We start from the raw sequence: 19,049 nt of genomic DNA, 5'->3' as shown, positions 1-19,049 counted from the left end.
ACCATCCTTTTCTTATTACCCAAACAGAAAACTGCATTGATTTCTCCTCCTATTCCCCCCTATAATATTAAGACAATCTTCAAGATTGAATCAGTAATCAAAAACTTCCCAATGAAGGAAAGCCCAGGAACAAATGGCATTCACTTTTTTTTTAATGTATTACACTTCTTTTTTTTTATTTTTTATTTATTTATGATAGTCACACACACAGAGAGAGAGAGGCAGAGACACAGGCAGAGGGAGAAGTAAGTAGGCTCCATGCACTGGGAGCCCGATGTGGGATTCGATCCCGGGTCTCCAGGATCGTACCCTGGGCCATAGGCAGGCCCTAAACCGCTGCGCCACCCAGGGATCCCGGCATTCACCTTTCATAGGTGAGTAGATAAACATCCTGGATACATGCACACAACAGAATATGTATTGCTAAAAAGGAAATAGCTATCAAGTCATAAAAAGGTGTAGGGGAAACCTAAATGCATATGAGTAAGTGAAACAAATCAATATGAAAAAGCTACACACTGGATTCCAGCTAGATGAGATTCTGGAAGAACCAAAACTATAAAGGTAGTAATCAGCGTTTCCATGGATTAAGGAGGAAACAGGAATAAAAAGACAAAGCACAGAGAATTTTTAGGGCAGTGAAACTACTCCATGTGATATCATAATGGTGGATACATGTCACACATTTGTCCAAACTCACAGAGTGTACAACATGAGGAGTGAGGCCTAATGCAAACTGTGGACTTTGTGGGATAATGATGTGTCCATGTAGGTTCATCAGTTGTAAAAAATGAACCATTCTGGTGGGGGTGTTGATAACATAGGAGGGCATATGTGTGAGGGCAGTGGGTAAATGCACAATCTCTGTAATCTCATCTCAATTTTGCTGTGAACCTACAACTACTCTAAAAAACAAAAACTCTTAAAAAATCAGCACCTTTTTAATGGTAAAGAATGCAAAACAGTGATAAAAGAAAACTACCTCAACATATTAAAGGCCGTACATGAAAAGCCCACAGCTAACCTCATCCTCATTGGTGAAAGAATGAAAGCTTATCCTCTAATCAGAACAGCACAAGGATATCTGCTTTTCCAACTTCTATTCAACATAGTTTAGAAGTCCTAGACAGAGGGATGAATCAAGAAAAAAAGACAAAAATCATTCATATTAGAAAGGAAGAAGTGCAATTACCTGTTTGCAGGTGACATGATGTTATATGTACAATATCCTAAAGATCACACACATATTTGAACTAATAAATTCAGCAGTTGCAGATACAAAATCAACATAAAAAATCATTTGTATCCTATACACTAACAATGAACCATCTGAAAAAGAAGGAAAACCATTTTCTTCTAAAAAACATGAAAAATAATAAAACACTTAGAAATAAACTTAACTAAGGAGAACAAAGACTGATACACTGATAGCTACAGTGTGTTGATGAAAGAAATTAAAGCAGACACAAATAAATCAAATACATACTGTGCCCTAGAAGAGATGACAAATATCATTAAGATGACAATACTGTCCCAAACAATCTACACATTCAAAGCAACCCTTAGCAAAGTCCCGTTTTGCAGAAATAGAAAAATCCATCTCAGAATGCATTTAATTTTCAGGGACCCTAAATAACCAAAACAAATTTGAAAAAGAAGAACCAAGTTGGAGGTCTCACACTTCCTAATTTCAAAACTGACTATAAACTTGCAATTTATGAAAGTTGTGTGGTCCTGATATAAAGAAAAACATATAGATCAATGGAACAAAATGGAGAGCCTAGAAATAAACTTTTGCATATGTGGTCAAATGACTTTTGACAAAGGCACCAAAATCCACTCAATTGGAAAAATATAATCTTTTCAATAAATGGCTAAAACAAGACAAGTCTACTCAAAGAGTTGAGAAAACTGGATATCCACATGCACAAGAATGAGATTGGGCCTTATCTAACACTATATACAAAAACTAACTCAAATGTTATAAGACTTAAATGTAAAAGCTAAAACCATGCAATTCTCAGAAGGAAATATAAAGGAAAAGCTTCATGATATTGGATTTATCAATGAGTTCTTGTATATGACATCAAAAGCACAAGGGACAAAGGAAAGAAATCAAACTGTCATCCAAGGGCACTATCAACAAATGAAAAAGCATCCATGGAACAAGAGAAAATATTTGCAAGTTATATATCTGAAAGAGATTAATATCCAGAATGTATAAAGAATTCCTACAACAAAAAACAAAAACTCTACTCAAGATGGACAAAAACTTTGATAGGCATTTCTTCAAAGAAAATATACAAATGGCCAATAATCACATTAAAAAATGATCAGCATCATCAATCATCATTAGCTCATGCAAATGAAAACCATAAGACATATAATTTCATACCCATCAAGATGACTATTAATTTTAAAAAGAAAAGCAAACAACAACAACAAAAAAGGAAAATCATCAGTGCTGGTGAGGATATGGATAAATTAGAAATTTTGTGCACTGCCATGGGAATGTAAAATGGTATAGCCATAGCCATGACAGAAAATGGTATGATGTGTGTGATGGTTTCTTAATAAGTTAAAAATAGAGTCATCAAATAATACAGCAATTCCACTTCTGGGTATATACCGCCAAACACTGAAAGTAGAGATTCAAAGAAATATTTGTACACTCATGTTCATAGCAGCATTTCTCACAATAGCCAAAAGGTGGAAGCAAACCAAGTGTCTATGGACAGAGGAATGGATAAATAAAATGTAGTGTACACATACAATAGAATATTTTCAGTCTTAAAAAGGAAGGAAATTCTGACACCTGCTATAAGGATGAACCTTGGGGATATTATGCTAAGTCACAACAAGGCAAATACTCTGTTTCCACTTAAATGAGAGGCTTGACTACTCATCAAGTTCATAGGAATGAAAAGCAGAATAGTGGCTGCCAGAGGCTGGCAGGGAGGGGAAAATGAGGAACTGTGTACATATGGGGAAGATAAATAAGTCCTGAAGATGATGATGGTGATGGTTTCACAACATGAATGTACTTAAAGGCCTTAAACTCTACACTTAAAAATGGTTAAGATAGCAAATTTAAGCATGTACATTATACCACAATAAAAAAAAAGTGGGGGAAAAAACCTCCAAACACAAGCAAATTAATTTTTCCCCTAGAGTGTTTCTTGTAACAGTCACATCCTTTTTAGTACCTGCAGAAACTGATGTTTCATCTCATGCTAGAAACAATTTCCCAAAATACAAGGTCATTACATATCACCAAGACAGGTATGGGCAGAGCAGGATTGGAGTGTAGATTTCCAAGGAGGATTCTCACTTTCCACAACAGGCCCTGCTCTTCTCCTGCAGGGACTTGCTGGGCTGGGACACAAAGAGGTCACAGTGAGGGCACAATTAGTGTGTGCTCTTCCCACAAGGGTTCATTTCTGGTTCCAAAAGCATTCATGACTTGCAAGATGTATAGCATGGGAAGGACACTTCTTATGGATCAGTGTGTTCCAATAAGTGACTTGCTATGAGCTGTGAGGATACTTCAGACCCTCCTACTGGCATGTTGCCTATGCTAGGGATGCATTCATTGAATCAAAAGATTTGTGAGACAGAAGAACTCAGAGGGCCCTTGAGACCTTCTTCTCAGTGATTTCCAAAGGCAGGCTGTAGATGATGCTCTTGCTGCTATATCAGAATCACCTGGAGGATTTGTTACAAATGCAGACTCCCAGGCTCCACTGCCAGAGGGTCTGACTCTGTCAGATAAGGCCTCAGATACTATATACATTTTTAAGCTTTCTATGTGTTTCTGGTGGAGAGTCAGATTGCCAGCAATGCTGAAGAAAGATAAGTAGAGTACACTGAAAGTAACTTGCAATTTGAAGTTGCAGTCCGGTGGAGCTCAGTTGTCTCCCTATAGCATAAGGAAAATTAAACCAAATAGTCTCTGACTATCCCCTCCAGGACCCAAGTAGATATTGAGATTGGTCATATCTTTGAGACTTTAATACCAATCTAAGGCCACAGTAGAACAGGTGAGTCTCTGTGGCCAGAGCATACCTGTTCTGGGGCCAAATTTGGTCCTCTGGGCTTTCACTAAGGATTTCTTTGGTTTCTAGGGGTTTTTTGTTTGTTTGTTTGTTCAGTTGTTTGGGGGGTTTTTAGTGTTAGAATGAGTAAAAATTGCTGTGAATTCAAATTTTCCAAAGCAATCTTGCAATCTCATGAAACAAGGTACTGTGCAAGCTCTGAGGAAGAATATCCAGAAACAGAGACAGGAGCACAGAGATGGGTTTAGAATGGGGAGCCTGAAGGCAGATTTTACAATCTCAGAATTTGGCTATGAAGACCCAGGCTTTAAGCTCTTGAAATATGTGGTAGTGAATGAAGAACTATCCATGGTTATCTTTGACCATTTAATTGGAAAATCTAACGACAAGTGCCACAAATTACTCCAGTGACTCACTGGGTTTTCCAAATCTCTGGTCCTGTCCTGCTGCTTACCCCTAAGAAGAATAGAACACCCACTAAGGAGGGTAGAGCACTCCCTAAGGGGAACAGAGCACCCCCTGAGGAAGACACTGCACCCCATAAAGAGGACAGAATCATTATTTTATTTTTGTCAAGGGAACATCTCCACATAATAGGAAGTGCTGATGAGCTTAAGATAAAAAGCAACAATTTCATCTGTTCCAAGCCACTGTCCTGGCCCACAGAGCAAGCTGCCATGCTCTAGTTCCTCTAGTGTCTTCCCTAGGACTTGTCTAGGCCATAGGCTTATACCACTCTAACTGTATTGTCAGCATTGGACAAGATCTATCTGATCTCTGATATGAATGATGGCAATTGATCCACACAGGTACAAACTCATCTCTAATATTTGATATTTCTATTTTAATACTACTATATGCTCTCCTTTAACTTGAACCACAGTGTGTGGACATTGGAGATATATATCCCAAACCTAATTCTTTAGCCTGAAATCACATGGATTATGATGAGACTTAAGAAGTTTGCTTAGTCAAGAGCAGCTGATGTATCTGGAAAAGTAAAAAGGTGGAAAATGAACTGAATTAGTGTTTTGTTCCCCAAAAAGGAGTGTTATCTTTGCAGTTAGTTGACTGTTTTATATTTCCAAAATAAGTGCCAATTTGGACATTTGTGGTTGATTTGAGGAAGTGGAAATTTGGCTGAGTCAACGGAAACTGTTGCAGGATACCCAAAAAGAACTCTGAATGGAACCATTTCAAGGAGAAAGCTGGCATTGTCCATGCCTGCATAGCCATTAAGGAAGACAAAAAGGACACGTTTGTTAAATTGGCCAAGTTTAAAGAGACTGTTTTGAAAGAAGCAGCGATAAACATTGCCCCAAAACCATCAAAATGAAAAGAATTGAGAACACCGTGTACAATGTGAGTAAAATGTCTAAGGCAGGACAACCCGGACAGGCTGTGAAGACAGGACATCCATGACAAAAAGCCAGCATAAAATAAAATAGAGTGGTTGGACAGAAGGTTTCAAGGGCCTCAGCCAGTGATTGCATCTGTTGCCTAGGCCTCATTTTATAATGCAAGAAAACTTGTTCCTTGTAGAAATAAGAAGAACCCAAGGCTGCTCAGAATTCTGCATAGTGACAGAGAACAGGAATCCTATATGAAGCAGCAATTAAATGGTGCTGTGAGAGGCCACACAGCATCACTGCACATGCCTCTCATGTCAACTTCACATAAGACCATGCCATAGAAGAGGGGAAGGGGTTGTGGGAAGATTGAGTATGGGGCAGGGGTTTCCCAGCTGCAAGGTCAGAACACAAGGACTTGAACCCAAGCTTCTCAACACTGAATTTGAAGCTCAAGGGATGCCTGGATGGTTCAGTGGTTGAGCATCTGTCTGTGCTTGGCTCAGGGTGTGATCCTGGGTTCTGGGATGAAGTCCTACTTCTGGCTTCTTTTGGGGAGCCTGCTTCTCCCTCTGCCTGTGCCTCTGCCTCTCTCTCTCTCTCTCTCTGTCTCTCATGAATAAATAAATAAAAATATTTTTTAAAAACGAAGCCCAAGAGGGTTAGTTTGGTTGTCAGAACTTCTCAAAGAGAAAACCATCACATTTGAATCTCTAGAATGAGTTTTCTTAAGCTGTGATCTTAACACAAATCACATCAAAGTCTAAACTTAAAGCCAAACAACAGTGCCCAATCCTGTATCCAAACCATCCCAGGGAATCTGATAGATGGTAACAGAGCCATGGAAACTCCTTCTCCCCTTCCTCCCCAACATGCTCCCCAGTCCCACAGCTTAGAATATGTAGTACACGTCTCAGCTCAGTCACCTTCTTCTGGGGATGAGGATAGTTAGAAACAAGTTTGGTTCCTGAGGGATGCTTTTCCAATAATTAAGGAGAAGAACGAAACACCACAAGTATCATTTGTTGAGCATCTAGTTCTGCCAGGCTTTCTGTCATTGTCTTATGTACATGATCTCATCCACTTCCTAACAACCCTTGGGTAAGATACCAAATAATTCTTATTTCATGGTTGTGGAAACAGAAGCAATTGTGCCCCACTGCTGCAACCAGTAAGAGGAGCAAATTACCCAAACTGAGGTGTGTCTAACTCCAAAGGCCTCCTCAACTCTGCTTTGCATTCTTCCATGATTTCTATAAACTACAACATATTGACCATACAAGTCATCTAAAAACATGAGCCTCTATAAATGGATGCAATGATGGTACAGCTTCTTTACAATCAACCCATACTCTCAGTCTGCACCTCCAGTTTTTTCTCTTGCTCTTTTGGGTAAGTGCTTGCCTGCATCCAAGAGGTAATTCCAACTTTCCAGGAGACAAACCCCTTGAAGAATAAAACTTACAACATTTCAGAAAAAGATAAAAGAACAAATCTCATATTTCTAAATGATAAAGGAATAGACTAGAAATTGTAGGGTTGGGTGCTGGAGATATTAACAACAGTATAAATTATAATAGCTAATCCAAAAAGGGCTTCCTAAAACCTGGGATCAAACCCAGATCACCTTCCCCAAAGCCAAGGTCTGAGTGGAGAGCACAGAGGGCCACTGTTCCACTGACCACAAGTTAGGGGCTGGCAGGGAGCAGCCCTGTGCAGCAAGCAAGGCCTAGGCCTAGTAATATGTCCTGACATTTTACTCTCTTTCTGGCCAAAGTCAAATGGTCACCTTATTTTTCTTTCTTTCTTTCTTTTTAAGATTTTATTTATTTATTCATTATATATAGAGAGAGAGGCAGAGACACAGGCAGAGGGAGAAGCAGACCCCCAGCAAGAAGCCCAATGTGGTACTAAATCCTGGACCCTGGGATTAGGCCTGACCTTCTTCACCCACCACTAGAGAAGAAAAGAGATTCAAAAGCAACCAACATGATTTAGAAAACAGGCATAGGACAAACAGACTATTAGGATCTGGGAGTAAAGAAGGAATTGTTCCATAAACGTGCTGGAAAAAGCCAGCTGTGCATCCAGGGCTGGCAGGGCTGGGTAGGGGTTGTAGGGAGCAGGAGAGGAGGGAGTGTCAAGCCTTAAATCCCTACCTCACACCTAACACACATTCAGACTTCATCTGGATCATACACATAGAGGAGAAAAGCAAAGAAAATTACACAGTTCAAAGAAAATATAGAAGAATATGGGATAGAATTTTTTAAAAAGCATAAAAAAGCACACACCCTCAACAAAAATGTTGATACACTGAGTTGTCTTCCATTTAATCTGTATAATGTACTATCGTTAATTTAATCTGTATAATAATAGAAATCATTAGCATGGTGATCAGTAATAAAGCTGAAGGCAGGGCTACCCCATTCCCAACAATATTCTTTCTGGGCTCCAACCCAGTCACTCATACACGTGTATGGGGAGACCAGGATGAAGGTGACTGTTGCAGGTCCAACTTTAACAGGCAAAGAGTAGGTCTACCCAGTATCACTCAGCAGAGAATTATTTCATTAACAACACCACAGGGTTCTAATACATACAAAACAATGCCAGTGGAAGAACTAGATTGACAAGTACAAACATGGGCAACCTCACCAATATGATTTGAGTAAAAGCATCAAGTTGAAATGCAGTATGATATTATTTATACAAAATGCTAAAAGCCTATTAAGTTGTAACTTAATAACATATATCATTTTGGTTGACTTCCTCCCTATGAGGCTTAAATGGGACAATGCTTGTAGAGAGCCTGAGGCAGCATCTGGCAAAAGTGAGCCCATGTGAATATCAGCTTCTATCCATATTGAGAAAAAAATAAACCTCTGGCTTTTTGAAGGCCCTGTTTTTGGACTGTCAATTCTTCTGAGGCAAGCCTACATTTTACCTAAAGTGGTGATATACCATTTCATACTTTTTAAATGAATGTAGAATATTTTAAAGTTAAAACAAAAAAACTATACACAGAAAAGAAAAAAAGGAGGGGGGCAATGTAAGAAGAAAGCTCTGCTCTGGGTCTAAGGAAGGCTTGCCAGAGGAGCAGATGGGTACAGGCCCTCATCGAGCACAAGTCAGAGAGCTCAGCACCTGTTGGTAGAGACAGAAAGACACTTTAGAAGACAAGATCTCAGCAACCACAAGCACGTTTATAATAGGATTGACTGTTTTTCTGTCTTCTTGTTTTAGTTTTCAAATCCACTTTGGCCACATAGAACTGAACCTTGAACAACATGCGTTTGAACTGCACAGGTCCACGTAGAGATGGGATTTCTCCAATTATTAACAGTGTGGTACTGTCAACATATTTTCCCTTCCTTATGATCTTCTTACTGACATTTCCTTTCCTCTAGCTAACTTGATTGTAAGAATACAGTATTTAATACTATAACACATAAAATATATGTTAACTGACTATTAAATTGTCAATAAAACTTCTTATCAAACTGTGGCCAAGTTCTGGGGAGTCAAAAGTTATAGATGGATATTCAACCACACAAGGGTCAGCTGTTTCATGTAAACAAAAGTGAATGAGATGGGATAGCCATCTCTGGTCACAAGAAAGGCAAAGTATGGTTTCTAACAGTGAGTCATGGAGTGGTGATTGGGGCAGCTAGACTCCCGAGTGATGATGGGATAGTGAGTGGGCCTGTTCCTCTTAAGCAGGTTCTGCAATACCACTGGCTCATAATCACATGGCAGGCTAAACCAGCGGAAGGAAGAGAAAACCGCCCTGGTGACTTTCCATATGCACATGCTGTAAGCAATTCCTGGTTGCAGCATCACATATCTTGTGGTCATATTAATATTTTTATTTTTCCCTTTTCCATTAATACATTCAATTGTTACTCCTCTTTATCAGTTTAAATTTGCTGGAAGTCTAAATTAGATGCCTGCCTTAAGTGATCAGGACTCAGTCTCCTGGAGACTCACACAAGAAAGGTTTTCCAGCTGGAAGCCCCAGGTAAAGGGAGGCCCAGGTGAAGAGTGGCTCTGCCTTGTCTGAAGGTTTCCTGCCCCTTCAGTGCTTCCTTTGACCTGGCTGTGATCACTCTATTCTATGTGAAGTCCAGGGATTCTATCTGTCCCTGCTTTCCTCTTTGTCCACATGGACTCTGGACACACTCTTGTTTCCCAGCACAGGAACCAGAGCACCTCAGGTTATCTGGGTGGGGCCGCAGGAGGAACTGTCAAGCTGGAGGTGCAGGGCCCTTAGGAAGCAGTCTGGAAGCCAAACGGACAATCCTGAGCAAGACAGTGCAGGACAGTTGGAGGGTAGGACCAAGTCAGGCTGGGCAGTGAATCAGACCATCTGGAAATTGTTGAACTGTAAGGTCAGAAGGAAGGAGCTGGGAGGAATGTCCTGTGTCTAGGACAGAGATGGTGATTTCTACTCACCTGCAGCATCACCTTTGTCTCCACAGGGAAGAGCTGGTGGTTTGGTCCTGGCCACTGCTAACATATTCTGATTTCTGAAAGGACGGCTTTCAGATATACAGGGCTTTTGTTCTAAGGAATCAAGCTCATTTCAGTGAGCAGTTACTGAGACCTTCCTATGTGACCCTATGGGGCGCTCTATACCAGTAACATAAAGGGAGCTTGACAAAAGTCCTACTTCCCCTAGAAGACAAGCATTAATTACTTAGGTTAGTGAGACAGAGTTCTTCCATGGGACTCTAGACAGCATTACAGAGAAGGTACATTTGGCCTGGGCATTGGAGGATGAATAGGAGTCCCTAGAGAAAAGGTACCCCAGATCCCAGATAGAGGGGTGGTCTGACAGACAGTTGTGACAGGCTGCTATAAGCTCCCAGATGTGGATCCTATACCTCTAGGTTTATTTGGGGCCTACACAGTGTCTGTGCCTATGTCTTTTGGGTTCTAACAGGGTAGGATACACTTTCATTCTTCTCATTCCTTGGCTTAATATCCTTCTAATTCCTTCCTGATATGCTAATAGCTGTCAGTCTGGAAAGGGAGACTACCCAGACCACTAAGGATGTGGCAAGAGTATAAACATACTTGTAAGAGTAAGGTATCCATCCATGCACTTTTCATTCCAGGTCTGGATGTGGCCAGCTGCGAAACTCTTCTTAGTTGCAAAGTGAGGACCAGTGTGGTGCACATCCCTTCTGTGAGATCATGTGATGACATTCCCTTGGATGAAGAAGACATTGACGTATAAAAGACAGATCTGTGTTCTTCAGGCCCTTACCATGGCAAAGTGTGAGGGCCTCAGTGGGCATTTGCTGGCTCTCTTGGGACACTTGCCCTCTATCCATGTGTGTCATGATTCTGTTTCACACATATTTCCATGGCCTGTCCCCACTACTGAAAATCCACAGAAACATAACTATGATGGCAAACACTTCCATCTCACCCCAAAAACAAACATCATTCTCAGGCTAAAAAAAAAAAAACAAAACATATCACGTAAGCTTCGGTTTGTATAAACTTAAAGCCATCTGAGAAATGATGTGACCATTTATTTTCTCTATCCTTTCCTTTTTTCTTTTCTTTTCTTTTCTTTCTTTTCTTTTTCTTTTCTTTTCTTTTCCTTTCCTTTTTTAAAATTTTTGTTTTTGGTTAATCTGCATTTTTGAAATATGACGGACATACATAAACTACAGCATTCTACAACTCATAGATTAGAGGTGAGTATACACCGATCAAACTACCACCATCATTACAAATAACACATCACAGCCTGGCAGGATGGAGTCTGTGGGGAACAAGGCAACAGTGACCATGGAACTTTGCCTGAAGACTAAGATCACATAAAACTGTGGAGGTTAAGATACAAGGATGCTCACATTCCCTGGAGTAAGGAGATGAAGATCTCAGGGGGGAGGATTAGCTGGGGACACTTGGAAGGATCTCCTGAATGCAGGCAACCCTCATAGCGCAAAATTTGAGTTGGAGAGACCCCTCTCCTGGGAAGGATGCCAGCTCTAGGACCTCTGGGCAGTGAGGATGGGCTGTCAGATTCTAAGCAGCCTTCTCTGTCTGTAGGGCCATCTGGTCACAGATGCCTAGGGTCTGAAAACTCTATACCAGGCATGGAGTTCTGACACCTCCCCTGATCTGGTGCAGTGCCCACAAACCATCCTCAGCTCCAGCTTGTGCCCTTACACTTGAATGACTTTTCTTTGCAATTTGGCTGCAACCCCTCCCCCCACCAGGGACTCACTCTGAACTGTGCTCCCTAACATGTGGTCCAGAGATCAGGACAATCAGCATCCCCTGGGAGCAGATGAAGCACCGAGAGCAGGTGAAGATGCAAACTTTCCAGCCCTGCCATAATGACTGGGTCAGAATCCTGGCTGAGGGAAAGGCCCAGGGCTCTGGGTGTCCACAGGCCATTCTGGTCCACCTGAGTTCACAAGGAGCAGCAGGCAAAGGCTGAAACCTTTCACAGGCACAGAGTTGAAGCCTTGTTTGGAAGAATATGCTCTTTAGTCCTTCCAGAGTCCCATCGGCTGCTCCAGATGGAGGCTGTGAGGGTCCTTCTCCAGAACCCAGACTCTGCACACAGGAAATTGTGTCCGCTGAGTCTTCAGGACCTCTGCCACGAGAGGGCACTGATGCACAGCTCAGTCAACCCTGGGAGCTCAGTGGTTTACTGCTCTGTGTCTGTTTCTCCCTCACTCCACCTTCTCTCTTCTAGAGCAAATTCCTACAAAGGGATCTATAGGCTCAGTGTGTGTCAAGGGTCACTTTTGCTGCAACACCTTTGGAGAGTGAGTGCTTACATCATGCATCTAGGCCCCCAGGCTGAGCACATGACAGCATATCCAGAGGCTGAGAAGTGCAAAGGGAGATACAGTGAGCTCAGCTGGAAGCTTCTGGTTCCAGGAACTTGAATTCTCCTAGCCTGGCATCATCCTCGGATCCAGTGAGCCTTGTCAACTCCACTACTCTAGGGGAGCTGGGGACATGAGGGGGATACAGATAACTGACCCCATCAAGAGCTCAATGTTCCTTCCTTCCAAAGATACCCATTTTTCCCTGGGCAGGTTGCCTCTGTCCCCATCAAAGCTGGCTCTTGGCCACTCATCCTCTTTTGGATCTGTCCTTGTCTCAGTGGCCCTCACCCTACTGCTGTGTCCTGGGGTCATCTTCCATTTCTACCCCTTGCTCTTATGTCCTTGTATCAGCCTTTGATTCTGGGGCATCCAAATGAAGTTTCTGCCCAGTGAGGAGCTGAGGGGGATGTTGTGGCTGGGACTCAGCTACAGGGGACCTCTGCCTCCCATTGCTGGTTCTTTCCAACCCACCCTGCCTGGGTTTGTCCCTCTCTCTGGACACAAGACAATTTTGCAGCTTGGGATGGGGAAGGCAGGGTGAAATGTGGGAAGGGACAGTGTGTAATAGTAGATAGGAAATCCAGAGGGAGTTGTTATGAAGCCAATGTACTGGACCAATGCCTAGGGAGCCTCTGATTGGAACCTGAGCTGGGAAAGCAAAGGCCATGAGTGCCCAGATGCCTGTATCCATGCCACGCTGGCAGTGTAGGTGGGCTCTGTCTGCGACCTTGCTGCTGTTTCTCTTAGGTTCCCCATTCCTAGTGACTCATGGGTCAAGATCTGGAGAGGAAGTAGATAATAATGACCAGAAAACCATGGAGATCTTCCTCTCTGCTACCGTGGAGTATGCCTTACATGTATTCAACTTGCAGAGCAATGACACGAAGGCCTACAGGTTGGTGCGCATCCTGGATTCTAGGATAGAGCAGGTAGGTACCACACCCTGGTCTAATCTGCACTTGCTATAAAGTCAGATCAGGAGGGTCCTATCTAGAGATTTTGTTCTGAAGTCCATTAAATACAGCAAAAATACAAACTGTAAATTTCATTTATATGAAAGAATTTGAAATTTTAATTACCCTGGTCAATGTCTACCACATGTAAGATGTTCCAATTTTTATCTTTATATGAAGTTACTTATTGATGATCAAAATACAGACTATGAGAAAATAAAGAAACTGAATATGGAAAAGAACAAGACAGAAAGGAGGAAGAGAAGATAGATTGAGAAAATATCAGAGATGGATTGAAGAAATATTCTAGGAAAACATATGCAGAAAGAAACAATAGACATGGAGAAAGGGAAGGAGAGGGCCTAAAGATCAGAGCAGCAAGGATTCTCCCCTTCCAGAGCAGCCTCCTCTCTGAGCTCCTCCTTATGGTCTCCACCTAAGGGGATGGATGCTACTTTACCCTCTTCCCATACCATGCTTCTCGATCCTAAAGCATTGTCCTTGTAATGCTGTGTCGACAGAATGCAGCCAGGAAGGTTGCTTCCACATGGGCTGTATCAGGAGCAGATCTAGCTGTAGGTTGGATGTGCGTGCTTTAGAAAGCATGGAAGAGTGTGCATATGTGTAAGTATGAGTTTTTGAGTGACTGTATGTCCCTTTCTGGGTGTCTGTGAGTGCATGTAGTAGTTATGGGTGTGAGTAGCATGAATGCGTCACTGAGTGTGTGTAGTATGTGTGCACATGTTGGGGTATTCTCCAGAGGGAGAGGACTTCTGCCCCAAGATACAGAGGGAAGGGTAGTGCGAGTTACACCCTGCAAGGAGCTCCAACCTCTGTGAATATTGCTGAGCCAGGTCCCAGCTTGTCCTGCTGTCCCAGCTCTCTCAGGTTAGACCTCTGCTCTGGAGCCCCTAGATCTACACTCACACTGAGTTAGAGTGTGGGGAGTAATGGAGGGTGGAGTAGTAGGTATGGAATGGAACGAATTGAGCAGAGAAGAGTACAGAAAATTCCAGCTGCACTTTTTAATAGGACAAGAGGTATCCAGAAGCCATAGTTGAGGGGGTGGGGGTTGTGTACACCCCCAAGCACTCATGGGCTCATGTGAGTATTACAATAGCACTGAAGGCCAATTTCCTGTTGTCAGTCAGTTGAAAGGTGTGATGATGGAGTTGTAGATGAGACTGCTACTCTGCAGCCGAAATTATTCAGCAGAATCTTGAAGAGCCAACACCCTCCCACGCATTCAGCACCTGTACCCTGGAAGTGCTGTTGTAGCTTCAGAAGCATGCTGGAAGTTGGGCTGAGTCTCCCTAGGGCATTTGGGGATGTGAGGCTATAGTGTGTGATGTATGAATGGTGTGTGACCAGGCCTGCCTCTACCGTGAGTCCGACAGCAAACACAGGCTTCTTTGATTGAACTCCCCAAGCTTGGCTTTATCCCCAGCAAGCTCAGCCAAGCCCAGAGGCAGCTCCCTATGTGGAGGAGTGTTTGAGGCTTTCCCCACAGTGCATGGTTCCACACTGGCAGTTGTTCAAGGGAAACAGGAGACAGATTATCACACTAATGTCAATGTCAGTTACAATTCAAGGAGAAGAAGATGATGGCATTTTCCATGGAGCTGCAGCTTAAAAGAACAAGATGTGGGAAATTTGATGAAGACATTGACAACTGTCCCTTTCAATCAAGTTCAGGACAGAACAATGTAAGACATATAGTAAGTCTCTCAGGTCACACAACTGAGGATTCAGCTTGGGACAGAGGGGAAAGTGGGGTAGGTGACAGTGTCATTCCTAGGCACATAGAGAAGTGACAGAGCTGCAGGCACTGTTATGCCCACCACTGTTGCTACATAGGAGCCCAGCTGAGCAGGCCATCCTTCAGGTGCACTTGTAGCCCCTGGCCAGACTGGGAACTGACTCTGCCCACTCACCCCATTCCAGTTGCCAGCCACTCGGGCCACAGTGGTGACATTGCTCCTGGCCAAGGGTCCATGTCTCTTGGGAAAGCCATTGGATATTCCTCCTCTGGTCTTTATTGATGTGCCTTCCCTACAGAATTCAGGAGGAGAAAATTGAGATGGGCAACATGGCCTTTGCTAGACTGGTCCGGTCCCCCTGAGAAAAAAGGCCAATGGGATGGGGATTGAAGAGGGGACCGCAGCTCACCTCCCATGCCCTGACCAGATTCCATGGACTATCAGTTACTGCTTTGGGGAGAACGTCAAGGTGAACCCCCCTAGGGTGAGGGGCTCCCCTGAGATAGAACCCCTAGGAAAGAGCACCGCAATATTGTACTATGGGCATGGGTCACACTGGATCAGCCTGAGTGTTGCCCTGGAGACCACAGGCCTAAGGATGAGAAAATGGCACAGAAGCCCCTGAAGTCAGGACAAGGTCCTGCATTCAGAACAAGCAGTGCTCAGGTGGGGCTGCACCTGAGAATCACAGCCTGTATCCCCAGTTGCTAATGCCGGTATGGGTGGTTGGGATATGTGTGGTGTTTACAGCAGGAGCCACTGTTTTCAACCATTCTCACCCACTTTCCATCCCTGTGCTTGCCCTCAGATCATCACCTGCTTCTTCACCATCAGCACTGATCCCTGGAATACAATATTTGAACTCTGGAACAAGACCTGCTTGGAGGGTGGCTCACTCAGTTAAGTGTCTAACTTCAGCTGAGGTCACGATCCCAGGTCCTGGGATCAAGCTCTGCATCAGGCTCTCTGCTCGTTGGAGTCTGCTTCTCCCTCTGCCTCTGCCTACCATGCTCCCTGCTTGTGTTATCTCTCTCTGTAAAAACAAAAACAAAAAACAAAAAACGGCCTGCTTGAATGGCATCCACTAATGAGATCCCAGAACACGTGGCTCTGATTGTTCTCCTGAACACCAGTCATGTCCTGTTGGTCACCCTTCAGTGGCTGAGCAGCTTCAGGTTATGTACTATTTATTTACAAAATCTGATATCTCATATATGGGCATTGTGAAAATTCTTCATTGTTCATTTTTTATGTAGAAAAATTATTAAACATTAGCATTTCAAGAAGCTTTGTATGGCATGGTTCCAGATAGAGGGGCTGGGCAGGTGAAGGGCTCATCCCAGCAGGGCAGTGGAGTGGCCCCAGGTGGAGGGTTCTTTTCCCATGCAGACCTCTGGTGTCATCTCCAGGTGGCACAACCTGGAAGTGCAGGAGACTCTGAGCTGCTGCCTTAAGGCTCATGAGGAATCACCTGCTCCCTAAAGGTGCAATGACCATGATCCAAAAGAGAGCCCAAAGTGCAGGATGGACCCAGACAGGCACTCAGACCCTCAAAACACATAAGTCCCCTGTATTGGGGGGCTTGCTCACACCCATTCCCTGATCCATACATCTGTGAGGATATGAGAGTATCTGTAGCTTCCACCCACAGAGTGATCCAACCACTACGAGCAGTAGCAGCAAGTCCTGGAACCTTAGAAATGTTGCATCAGGGATTCTCCACTTTTGGACAAGGAGTTTTCATTTTCATGAAATCCCAAGAGATACACAATGAAATCTTGAGTGTCACTACTCTGCCAAATGCTATGAGACTCTGCCTGAATTTCCTGGGTACAGATTTGCCAGACAATTTCTACAAATAGAGTTCAACTATTTTGGCCTTTGTGAGCCACCAGTTTTGTTCTCATCTCCTCATCGTTGCTTTGAAAGCTCCATAGAACATATGAGTACATATTACAGTGTTGTCTTCCAGTGAAACTCTTTACAAACACAAGCAGGAGCTCTGTTTGGTCCTTTGGCTGCCACTCCCCCCATCCCCACTGACATAGATTCCTCTGCAGTGCCCATGAAGTGAATGTACCCAGTCAGTGTCCTGTCACCTATAATTTAATCTTGGACTGAATACACCTTTATAATTTACACTTTATTTTCATGATTATCAGATTACTATATTTCAAAAATTCACATTCTATATAGGGTAGAAAGGTTTACAGACACTGTGGAAGCAGACTTGTTCACTCACCTTTCAACTCTCCTGCTTCCTTTATGTTTAGCCTTCTTAGTATCACTGGAACAAGTGACATAATCTTCCAAATTCATGTGCAGTTACCTTTTTGTCTGTAACATGATAGCTGCTGTGTTGAATGGTCCAACTCTGGATTTATTGGGATACAGGTTCATGAGTACTAGAGCTTCTTGATGAATCCTTTCTCTTAGCATCACCTCACTGTGACTACTGTTCTGGAGGCTGCCAGCCTCCATCCAACCACTTATCACATCACCCACTACTATGAGGAACTTCTTGCACTTGCCTGCTGACTAGTGATGTGTGGGAAGGAGTTGTCTCACATTATGGGACTATGCAGGGGCTATAGATGTCTACACTTTGGTGGGGATGAGTTTATCTCCTTGTCTTCACATGGGAGAGAAATGTGACTTGGACCCTCCATGTTTGTGTGGTTCTATGAAAATAGTGGGTTCAGGATGAGTGTCATGGTCCACACCCAATGTGGTGTCATTGGGCACCAGGTGTTGTAGATGGTGAGGAAAGGCCATGGGGTGCCCCAGCTGTGTGGGCTGGATGGCAGCGGGGGGGGGGTGGACCAAATTCTTCAGCACCAGGAGTTGGGATTGCAGCTGGGGCTGTAATTCACCCTTGGACAAGGCCTATTATTCCCACCCTCTCCATCAGTGGGTTCTCCCCAGGCCCACACTCAGGGCCACTGATAATCACAGTGGTGACAACAACCCCTGGAATCTTCACTTTGCTGTTGGCTCAGTTGCAGCACTAAAGTCCACCTTAACTCTTGTCCCCAAGGCTGTGACTGAGAGTCAGACACCATGGAACAATGAGCTGATCTGGCCCTCTCATTTCCAGGCCAGGGCCCTCAGCCAGCTCCCTGGGCCTCTCTGGAGATCAAAGGGAATTCATCATAGTTGGCCAGTGCTACATGCCCCCAGGGTTCTCAGTGGCCTCATACCAGGAAATGACTATTGTCATCCACTGTCTAGGGCAGAGAGGGTCAGTCAGAGAATAGGGGACTGGGCCCCTCTAAATCTGGCCGTGTCCTCAATCTTCCATGGGTGAATCTTACCTATGTTCTCTCCCCCTGGCTGATGCCTAGGGAGAGAGGGTATGCTCAATCACAAGGAGTTTTGTGAGACAGGACAAGACTTTAGTCATGGCCACACTCATCTTTGGACCAGAGCCATGAAGGCTGCAGAACCATAACTCCACCAATACCCCTACTCCTACCCTTACTGCTACCCCTACCCCTAACACTACTCCTATCCCTACCCCTACCCCTAAACCAACCCCTACAACTACCCTGACCTTACCCCTACTACTACCCCTGCCCCTACTTATACCCCTAACCCTAACCTAACCCTACCCATACCCCTACAACTATGTCTACCCCTACCCCTATCCTTAACACTACACCAAATCATACCCTACACCTAAACCTACCCATGAACCTACCTCTACTCTTACCCCTAAACCTACTTCTAACCTTACCTCACCCCTACCATTAACTCTAACCCTAATCCTACCCTATGCCTACATTCACTCCTAACCCTAACCCTACTTCTACCATTACCATTACCCTACCACTAACCCTACCCTACCAACACTCCTACCCTACCTCTACTCTTACACCTTCCCATACCACTCCTCTACTTGTACCACTAAACCTATTATACCCAGACCCGAATCTCTAACTTTAACTGTACCCCTACAGGTATACCTACTCCTACCACTACACCTAACAACTTCTAACCGTACCCTAAACCCTACTGCTAACCCTATTCCTACACCTACCACTAAACCAAACCTACCACTATACCTAGC

The 19,049-nt window shown here is 43.7% G+C and overlaps 1 protein-coding gene across 1 annotated transcript; it reads left to right on the top strand.

Annotated features, from left to right (window-relative positions):
• The first annotated feature begins 12,970 nt into the window (after positions 1–12,970).
• LOC121478922 (cystatin-9-like) lies at positions 12,971–16,356 on the top strand. The gene is made up of 3 exons (XM_041734398.1): positions 12,971–13,196; positions 14,813–14,926; positions 15,789–16,356. The coding sequence occupies exons 1-3, from the start codon at positions 13,083–13,085 to the stop codon at positions 15,882–15,884; spliced, it is 324 nt and encodes a 107-aa protein (XP_041590332.1). The 5' UTR covers positions 12,971–13,082; the 3' UTR covers positions 15,885–16,356.
• Positions 16,357–19,049: the final 2,693 nt, after the last annotated feature.

This window comes from Vulpes lagopus, chromosome 19 (genome assembly GCF_018345385.1).
Source record: "Vulpes lagopus strain Blue_001 chromosome 19, ASM1834538v1, whole genome shotgun sequence".
Taxonomy (NCBI): Eukaryota; Metazoa; Chordata; class Mammalia; order Carnivora; family Canidae; genus Vulpes; species Vulpes lagopus.
The sequence above is the reverse complement of the archived record's forward strand: the minus strand, read 5'-3'. Positions and strand labels throughout refer to the sequence as shown.

Coding starts and splice junctions, on each gene's coding strand:
- LOC121478922 (XM_041734398.1), top strand. CDS start 13,083: ATGGAGATCTTCCTCTCTGCTACCGTGGAGTATGCCTTACATGTATTC. Junction 13,197..14,812: donor TGGATTCTAGGATAGAGCAG/GTAGGTACCACA, acceptor TTACAATTCAAG/GAGAAGAAGATGATGGCATT. Junction 14,927..15,788: donor CAAGTTCAGGACAGAACAAT/GTAAGACATATA, acceptor GCTTGCCCTCAG/ATCATCACCTGCTTCTTCAC.